This window comes from Mixophyes fleayi, chromosome 2, assembly GCF_038048845.1.
Source record: "Mixophyes fleayi isolate aMixFle1 chromosome 2, aMixFle1.hap1, whole genome shotgun sequence".
Classification (NCBI taxonomy): domain Eukaryota; kingdom Metazoa; phylum Chordata; class Amphibia; order Anura; family Limnodynastidae; genus Mixophyes; species Mixophyes fleayi.
In genome coordinates, this window is record NC_134403.1 from 124,531,949 (window position 1) to 124,541,527 (window position 9,579).

The 9,579-nt window shown below is 35.8% G+C and overlaps 1 protein-coding gene across 16 annotated transcripts in view; it reads left to right on the top strand.

Moving 5' to 3' along the window:
• The window catches only part of MBNL2 (muscleblind like splicing regulator 2), a 100,279-nt gene extending 92,771 nt beyond the window's left edge, over nt 1-7,508 (top strand). For 9 of the 16 annotated variants that reach the window (XR_012688668.1, XR_012688669.1, XM_075199911.1 and 6 more), the window contains 2 exons: nt 1,939-2,008; nt 3,604-3,717. Coding sequence is in view for 14 of the 16 variants with exons in the window: in XM_075199911.1 (XP_075056012.1) it covers nt 1,939-2,001 (63 nt within the window). In the remaining 2 variants the exon portion in view is untranslated. Of the gene's footprint in view, nt 1-1,938; nt 2,009-3,603 lie in introns of all 16 variants that reach the window. The other 7 variants (XM_075199917.1, XM_075199915.1, XM_075199924.1 and 4 more) reach the window with 1 other exon arrangement.
• Nucleotides 7,509-9,579: the final 2,071 nt, after the last annotated feature.

Below are 9,579 nucleotides of genomic sequence, written 5' to 3' on the forward strand. Positions count from 1 at the left end.
TACATAGGCGCACTGCACCAGACCATTCATTCATTAAGTTACCGGTAATCCTTAAGGTGATGTAGCGCCAAACAATAATCTAAAACATGTCCCTCAGCACGTGTGGGGGAAGGAGGGACTCAGCCACAGAACTCCAGTTAAGAAAACATCGGGCCTGATTCATTAAGGATAGTAAGGTAAAAAACAACGAGTACGTTTTCTCCTGGACAAAACCATGTTACAATGCAAGGGGTTCATATTAGTATTATTTTGCACATAAGCTAAATACTGGCTGTATAGCTTAATTTTTACACTGAAATTTAAAGTTGACCTGGACACACCCTTCCCCAACTATAAATCTGCCCCCCCCCATTTCAAATTTAGCTCCCCCTCCAATGCAACACGGTATTGCCAAGGTGCAAAGTTACTCATTTTTTTTTTTTTTTTTTTTTGCTTTACTATCTTTAATCAGGCCCATAGACTTTTGGAGCAGTCATCTATTAAGCAAACCCAGGAAAGGGGTTTCTGTCTTCTTAGTACACAAGTGAATCGGGTATACACTATACACATTATGAAAACGAAGAAGCAATTGTTTACTTAAGCACATTTATTTAGGCAGTTGATGTACAGAGAACATTTTTTCATAACATTCCACAATATGACTGTAACAACACTTTTTTCTGTAATGATATTTAAAGGTACTTTTGTACTAAGGTAAAAACAATCCTCTATTTTACTTTTTCACATATATTTTATTATATAACAAAGTATCTTTTACCTTTTTGGTTTTGAGGTCCCCCACACGCCATCTGATCTCTGATAACCAGAGGGATCATTTAGCAATTTGCCCTTACACATCGTGTTCCTGCGCTACTAGGTGGAATGATGACCTCACACACACACAAACCTGTACGTCATCATTGAATCTGTAAATTCCATGAAATTTGAATTTGATTGCATATAATAAGCTAACACATGATACCACACTCATCGAAGGCGTAGTTAAGGGCCGCACTCTTGAATACATACACAGATCCCACAAGCGAAGAAGAGGTCGGTGGTGTATATTAAAACGCCAACAGGAAAAGTTCCCTGGGTGCATCTGTAAAACAAGCAAAAAGAGTATATGTTCTATTCCACAGAACAGAGGGCAGTCACTGCTTCCAAGTATTCAAACATTGCTTTATTAATGTAACGATATCTGGTAGTGCAATACAGTGTTAAACAATTCACAGTGGTGCTGTGTAGCCATGTGCACACAAGGCAGTCTCAGTGTATGTAAATCCAGGTTGGAGTTCTTCTTTAAGAACCACTGCTCTCCATAAAGTGCTTTACCAACACTACATGTATTAAAGTTTGACATTATGCTTTTTTTGTGTGCTCTTGTGATTATATCCATGAAATTGTAATAGAAGTTATAAATAATGACTTATGATTTGGATAAATCTTAATGTATGTATGTACGTACGTTATATCTGTTTAAACAAACACAAAATGTACTTTTTCAATACTTGCTAACACAGCTCTGCTTTTTGTGTGCTTTCAATTCCCCTTGTCGTCTTGTAGGCATTCTGCTCTTTAATTTCTGTGCTTGCATTGTCTACTAGCAGAGTAAGATATCCCAGAAGGGTATTCATTCTGGTTATTTATTCTGATTAAACAGGAGCAACTGATTGAGATAAACTGTAGATCAAAGTAAAATCTGTCTACCGTTGTGTTCATTTGGGAGCACTTATTATCTGCAGACACTGTACTGTGTTGTAGTTAGCCCAGCATTCAATGTTGCCATGGCTGCCATCCTAGGTGTGTAATCACATGAGACCCGGTGTCTCACTAGACCTGCCCCACACCACCTTGTGCAAGTGTTCCAATGCTTAATGCTTCTCCATGTTAATTTGAATGCATTACATCACCTTATGTAATTAATGTCTTTTCCCTGGATGTTCCATACTACAACAGCTACAACAGCTTGAACAATGGATTTACAACATGAATCACAAGTTGGAAATGTTTTCACAGTAATAATTAAGTGAGTAAGCCATAAGGGACCCATATGTTCACACTCAGTAACATTTCAACAGCTGAAGAAGGCTGCAAAGCACTGATCCCACTAAATAAACAAGAAAGCAATGTTCTAATATAGGTATAAATGACAAAACACTATACCGGACCCCAAGCTGGGCAGTTTGATAATTTGGCACTTAAAATGTGTCTGTCAACACCTCCATGTGGCATTACTAGTTTTGTCCATTTATACCTAAGTGTATTCATTTTGGCTACATAATTGCACCTGTCATCTCCAGCTCTTGTAGTACATTTTGTGTACTATATCTGTTGAGTCATGAACAGAGATGATAACTGCACCTTAAAGAGTAGACTTACAACATAGATCTACTGCAGAGCCTGAGAACAGGATGTATAGTTATGTACATCTTATAAAGCAGGCTTATTACATGGGCAATTCAAAATAAAACAAACATTGTTATTCCTGTGACTTAACAACTGAGCATGATTTCTTTTAAGTAATATTGACAAAATTGATGCTTAATGGTAAATTGGATATAAAACAGTAGTATTGCTGTGATTGGAACACAAAACAGATTTTGATACAGCCAGAGGTTGGATGTCTGGAAATTCCCAGTCTCCAATCAAGATCTACTTGTGATAGTTGTATATTTCAAGATAGAGACATATTTTATCCTAGGATAACCAGTCTAGATCCTTGGCTACATAATTTTGCTGTTAATTTGTATGGATGTTTATTAGCCATTTATTGGGCTATTAGTATCATAGTCATTCCTTTTCATCTGCATTGCATCATGAATATTGGTCATTTAGTGTCTCAGTAATGTCACTGGTACCTACTGAATTAATGGGCTGCTTTCATCTTATCCTACAAAATAGCTGCCGACTTAAGGATGCAGCCTATCACTTCAGGTGGAACCAGTGACATCACTGTGGCACCTCATGACCAATACTCATTTTGCATAGTTCCTAGTGGAAAGGCTGCATCCATAAATATTGGTTGCACTTACAAAACAGCTATTTATACTATTATAGGATAATTTCATCCAAAACTGATTATTCAGTGTTTGTTGGAATTCCTTAAGTTAAACATAAAAGTAGAATATTAGTTACCCGATCAAGAGGAGCTGCAGATTCTGCTGCAGTATGGGTAGGCAACTGGCCTCACTCCTGCTGGCAGCAAGTTGTCATTGTCGATGGAGATGGACAACATGCTACCACCAGCACTGAGGACATCCTCATGACCACAGCAGATGTCAGGAGAAATTCCTGAGTGGTTGGATGGCAGGACCCCAGCTAAACAATATTCTGCATTTTTGTTTAACATCTAGGATATTTTGTTTTGGATGGAGGCAGCCTTTCGGCTTTTTTTCTAAACAGCAGTAAAGGTACTTTGTAAAACAATGGAATGCTAGAACCTTTTGGAATCTTATATTATTATTCAGAAGAATGGGAAAAATGTGGAACCATTGCATTGCACCTTGAATCTTGCATGCATTTTAAAGGATCTACATGTTTTTGTGATAACTGTGCTACTTCTGTGTTAACCACAGTTTGGATTCCAGAACTAATTTACAGCATTATGTTTTCCTTTCCCAGATCATCCTGAAATAATCGCCAAGAGCGCAGTAGAGCAGCAGGAAGATTCGCAGAAGATAGCAAAGCATTCATATTGTACATACTATCCAGTCTCCTCCTCTATAGAGTTGCCACAAACTGCATGCTAAAAAAAAAAAGGATCTTGTTCTCTTTATGGACAAACTACAAACTCTTAGAAAGCTAGTGCTGCTATATTATACATTGATAATATATATGGTATGCTTAATATATTCCAACATAAAATAGTTAACTACCTGATACCAGCTGTGATGTTAGTGGGTAAAGTTTACTTTTTAATATTTTGTATACCTGGCTCCCACTTAACAACATTGTCCTATCTACGTTCACATCCAATTCAGAGGGTTCTGCCCCATCCGTTCATAGATTTGAAATGCTGAAAAACATTTAAAATGTACAAAGATTGATGTTTTTCTTATGGCTAATATAAAACATTAGATTGTGAATATTGACACATTATTTGAGCCATCGATCTAGTTTTAGGAGTTTTCCCCCTTTGTAGAGAAGACCAAGAAGAAGAAAGCACTCTCAAACATGTAAACTAAGCTTAATTGAAAGCACAAATTCAGATCCTCTAAACCAGTCTCACACCCAGTGTATCAAAAGAGAAATAAAAAGATAAACGCAGTTGTGTTGGAATAGATGGGATTTCAAAAAAGCAAAAAAAAGCAAAACAAAAAAAAAAAACTAAGACAAAAAAGGAATCATTTGCACAGTATGACTGTCATACACAAGAAAGTCTTGAATATTTTTATTTTAGTTGTGAGCGTATGATGTTTTTTAACCAAGACTTTGCAAAAGTGCCTAAATTTCACCACAGTACAACAAGCGCAGACCATATGCGACTGATGCCAACCTCCCAGTCACCAACAAATGTACTTTTCAAAAATGCAATCAAAGGTTAAAAAATATAGCATGTTGGGTATCCAGGTCATGGCAGGAAGACAAGGCATCCGAGGAGGAGTTTTCTTAGATAATCGAATGTACAAATGAATATATATATATATCAGTCACAACATAAGGGTGACTCTAATCTATATAACATATTACATTTTTTAAATGTAGTGAGAGTTTTATTTTGACCCTGTTAAGTGCTCGAGAGACCTGCAAAACACTGCAGAGCAATGCATTCCAGGCCTTCCGACGCTTGGCCATGAGACAGCAGCAGGCAGCGGTGACAGATTCGTATCACTGCCGCAGAAATGGTTGTACACAGGGTCTATAGTGCTATACTTTTTTATAATTGGATTAAGAGAGTTGTAACAGGATTACAGCACAAGATTAAAGAAAATCGTGTTTTAAAGCATATTTTATGTCTGAAAGGTTATGAAGAGTTGTCACTTACTAGAAATACTGAAAAAACAAATACCTATGATAAAGCAGATTTTTGATGTTTACTTTTACAGTAGGCAGTTGATTTACATGGTAATGTCTGTACATTTATTATGTAATTTAGTTAAAAAGTTTATTTCAAGCACTATTGTACCAAATATTTCATGTTTCTATGTTGCACATTTGTCACACAAAGTATGTTGTTGATGAATTATGGATATCAAAACAGAACAGCTGAATAGTATACTTAAGTGTTAGAAATATGTTATTTTTTTTCTCTTGTAAAAAGACAATATTAGTGATTGCAGTATTTTAAGAAAATTTCAAGAGTTGAATGTAAGCTATTTTTAATGTGGGCAGCCTGTTCTAAAAGAAGGCGCTGTAATTCTATAATCGGTAATCAGGAAAAGACTCTGCCTTTATTTTTATTTTATTTTTTATTTTGTAATATATGTAAAATGTTTAATTTCTGCTCTTATATTAAAGAAGCAGATCTGATTACTCAACAGAACTATATCAAAATCCACTTGAAAAGGAGTATTTTAATATTGCTTATATCACTATAAACCTGTATCTTTAAAGAAAAAGTTGACTTATATGAAAGTTGATGCTCTAATCTATACTGATATTTTTACTATGTTTTCAATTGTTTTAGCATTATTTGTTTCTTGACTTCTCAATGAGCAGCCATAATTTATCTTTGTAAATTCATCCACCTAGCCAAATGTTGAAGACATCCAAAACACTGCAATGCCAGTGACTGTCAATATAAAGAGTGGAAAGTAGCGGTCAGCTGCAACGTTACACATCATGCGTACTCGTAGCAGCCCCTGCTCCGGTCAGCTGCAACGTTACACATCATGCGTACTCCTAGCAGCCCCTGCTGCGGTCAGCTGCAACGTTACACATCATGCGTACTCGTAACAGCCCCTGCTGCGGTCAGCTGCCTGACAAATCTTTCACACTTATTAACTGAATTCACCAACAATGGAAATCATTAAGATGAAAAATGCTTGAAATAAAACAACTTCAGCATAAACTTTTATATTAGTGATTTGAGAAATGTGAATGTTTCACATAAAATATATTTTGTCACCAAACACTTGCAGGTTACAGCATCATACCTATCCCTATCCTTATGCAGTATATCTGTTTAATCTTAATCTGTGGGGTCTAAAATTATAAGGATATAAATGGCTGTTTTAATTTTTACTTATATATATATATATATATATATATATATATATATTTTATTATTTTAAAAAAAAAAATACTTTTGGATGACATTTTTGTGTTTTTTTGTATTTTTGTTTTTGTAATGTCCTCTAATTAAAGTAGCCTCTTAAACAAAGCATTTAATACTTCTATTAAAGTACAGCAATAGAAGGTTACCAACTTGTTAAATTGCAAGACACACATATAAGGGTTCTTTAAGAAACACACAAAGTAGGGACATTTATAAAATCTGATGCACAGAGAACTGTATGAAAAGGTGCAATGACTAATCCGATTCTATCTGACAGCATTTTATAGTACCGTTTACAGCAGTGATGGGCAAACTACGGCCCGCGGGCCAAATCCGGCCCGCCAATATTTTAAAATATTTCATTAAAATATGCATACAATTATTAGGGCCGACCCTGTGTGTCAGAACCTTCATTTTTATGCCTTCCCAGCTATTTCCTCCATTACACTTCATCCTCCTTCCTAAAAGGACACTTCGTCTGTCAATCACTCAAACACCTGCCCGCCCCCTAATGGCTGAAAGTTATGTGAGAAGAGATGGGCTGGGCCATATACTAAGGCGGATTTCGATTGGCTGCTGTGTTGTCAGTTAGTGGCTCACCAGAAAGACGGATCTGCAACAACCTGCTGAAATAAGTGCCGTGTCTGTACGTTCACTGCACTTATAGAGGTAACACTGCTATATAACACCCTCCCGTTCCATTCAAAAAATTTGTATTATATATTTCGATATTTGAGTTTTTTAATAAATTATATCGTCCCGCCTAAAGTTTTTCTTTTTTATTTGGCCCGCTCCTGAAAAAGTTTGCCCATCACTGGTTTAGAGAGTGAAAGCAGATACGGCGGTATGAGTTGTAGCACAATATTTTGACCGTTATCTGTGAACCAGTTTTCAGAAATGCTCCCCAATATGTAATCAGAATGCTCATTGATGAATATCCAGCCATATGTTATATCAATATACTACAATTGTTAAGTTGTAGTATTGCCTGCTATAATCCTTATTCTTTCATCCCGGGCCTTTAAAGCACTGATATTCTGTAAGTGGTTGACATCACTACAGGACCTTTCAAAAACTAAATGTTTTAGGAATGACGAAGACATAGTGTTTGTATTTTATATAAGATGAAAACAAGACCAGCACCAAAATCCCCAAACTTACTCTATCACTGATGCTTCATAATGAGGTTGCTATATTCTCAAGAAGAAATGCCAACATTTTGCATCTGCACTGTCCTGCTTCACGGTCTTCTCTTTGTATGGGGATGTAAAATATTGCAAAAGTTTAATAAATTATTTTGGTGCAGGAATTGTTCTTGTTCATATTTTTTCTAATATGGAGACTTTGACCATATTGATAAAATTTCACACTGTTTTATACCGGTACTATCCAACCCAGGAAAACCACACAGCAAATAGTGTATGGCAAAAAAAGCATAAAATGAATGTGTGTCATTATCTTCATGCTACTACATAATCATTTACAGTTATCACATTGTACAATTGGAATGTTGCTTGTGGCACAACAAAAGGGAAGAATCTCAATTTTATTATAGTTTCTAGTGTGGAAATATTTTTGTACCATGCTTTGGAGATTTCCATTGAATTTTAATAAGCAACAACATATTCAACACAGTTCAACATGTACACCTCCGATTTTTGTTTGAAAAAAATGTATGCAGAATTTTGGTATAGTATATGACACGCAATTGCAAATCAAAACAAATATTAATTTCTGTTGACATTATAGTTGAATCCATTTTGATCAATGTCTGGACATTAAAAGGAGAAGTCATGGATGCACATGCTGTGCCTGATTTATTAAGGATCTTAAATTAAGAAGTTTCTTATTTCAGTCTCTTGGACAAAACCATGTTACAATGCAAGGGGTGAAAATTAGTTTTCTGTTTTGCACATAAGTTAAATACTGACTGTTTTTTCATGTAGCACACAAATATCAACTTTAAATTTCAGTGTACAAATAAGCTAACAAGTATTTGTGTGCTACATGAAAAAACAGTCAGTATTTAACTTATGTGCAAAACAGAATACTAATTTGCACCCCTTGCATTGTAACATGGTTTTGTCCAGGAGACTGAAATAAGAAACTTCTTAATTTAAGATCCTTAATGAATCAGGCCCGCTATGTTTACCAGCTATCTGTCAAACTACAGTTTGTGGTGGCTTCATCTTATAATTTTATTTACTCAAGAGTTGAGATTTTTTATAGCTCAATAAATTTTGATTCAAGAATTTTTATAATACAACAACAAATAATAAACACAAAACCATCACACAGAAGGGGGTACAAGGAACAGCGGGAAGACAACTTCTGGGAAAAAGAGGTAAGTGGTGCTATACATTGTGCACCATAAGTAAAATAGAAAATAATGTACATATACAGGAAAATTAGTTTTGACAGCTTAACATGGTTAGGTGTTGGAAAGTGTTGGAGCTAGGCATCCGTTTATAGGTATACCAGGAGAGGAGGCAGAGAACGTATTCTTATAACCAATGGTTTCCAAGTCAAAACGTCTTTGTATATTCGCTATAATTTTAGAGGTACGCATGGAGACATTTACAGTAGTATAAAATAACGGACAACAATGAACCTTAACACATTACAAATACATGAAAATCAAAAGAATACAAAGACCAGACATACTTATAACTTGGTAATTCAGATCCAGTTTTTTACAGGACAGCGAGTGAACGTAATGGTAATGTTCAATGTGAAGTAAGCCTGGGCTCAAGATAACAATGCTAGGGAAGCAGCCCTAGAGGTAAAGAGGGTGATGGAATAGTAGAAGGAGAAGATGAGGAAAGTGGGCCCTACTCAAGACAACTTACATCCTAAAGGAAAGGAGAAGACATAAATAGGGTTATACCAAGTGGAGGGGATAGCCGAGGAAAAGGAATTAGGGGCAGGGCTTATAGGCTTGAATAAAGAAGTAAGGTTTAAGGGCACACTTGAAGCCTTTGGAGAGTAGAGGCTAACCTGATAGGGCTATATACATTTCTACAGGATATGATGTCATTATCTGCCTCCAATATAAACCCCAAACTTATCAACGGACAGCTAAAGACACTGTTTATTTAGATAGTTATAAAATATATATATATATATGTAACATATACAGTGCGCCAAAAGTATAGTCCCAATTGTCCCTTGATAAAATATCAGTCCAGCCATATTTGTTGGTACGTATAGCCGGATTCCTTATAGCACCAGCGGTATAGAAGCCGCGCATCTTCTCTCTTTTAACCCGATCTCCACAGGCAAAGAATAGTCTAAAAATCAAACAGAGAGGGGCGCTTCCATAGTGCATCATCAGACTTTAATGGTATAAAACCATTTAAATATACACGTACCAAAGAATT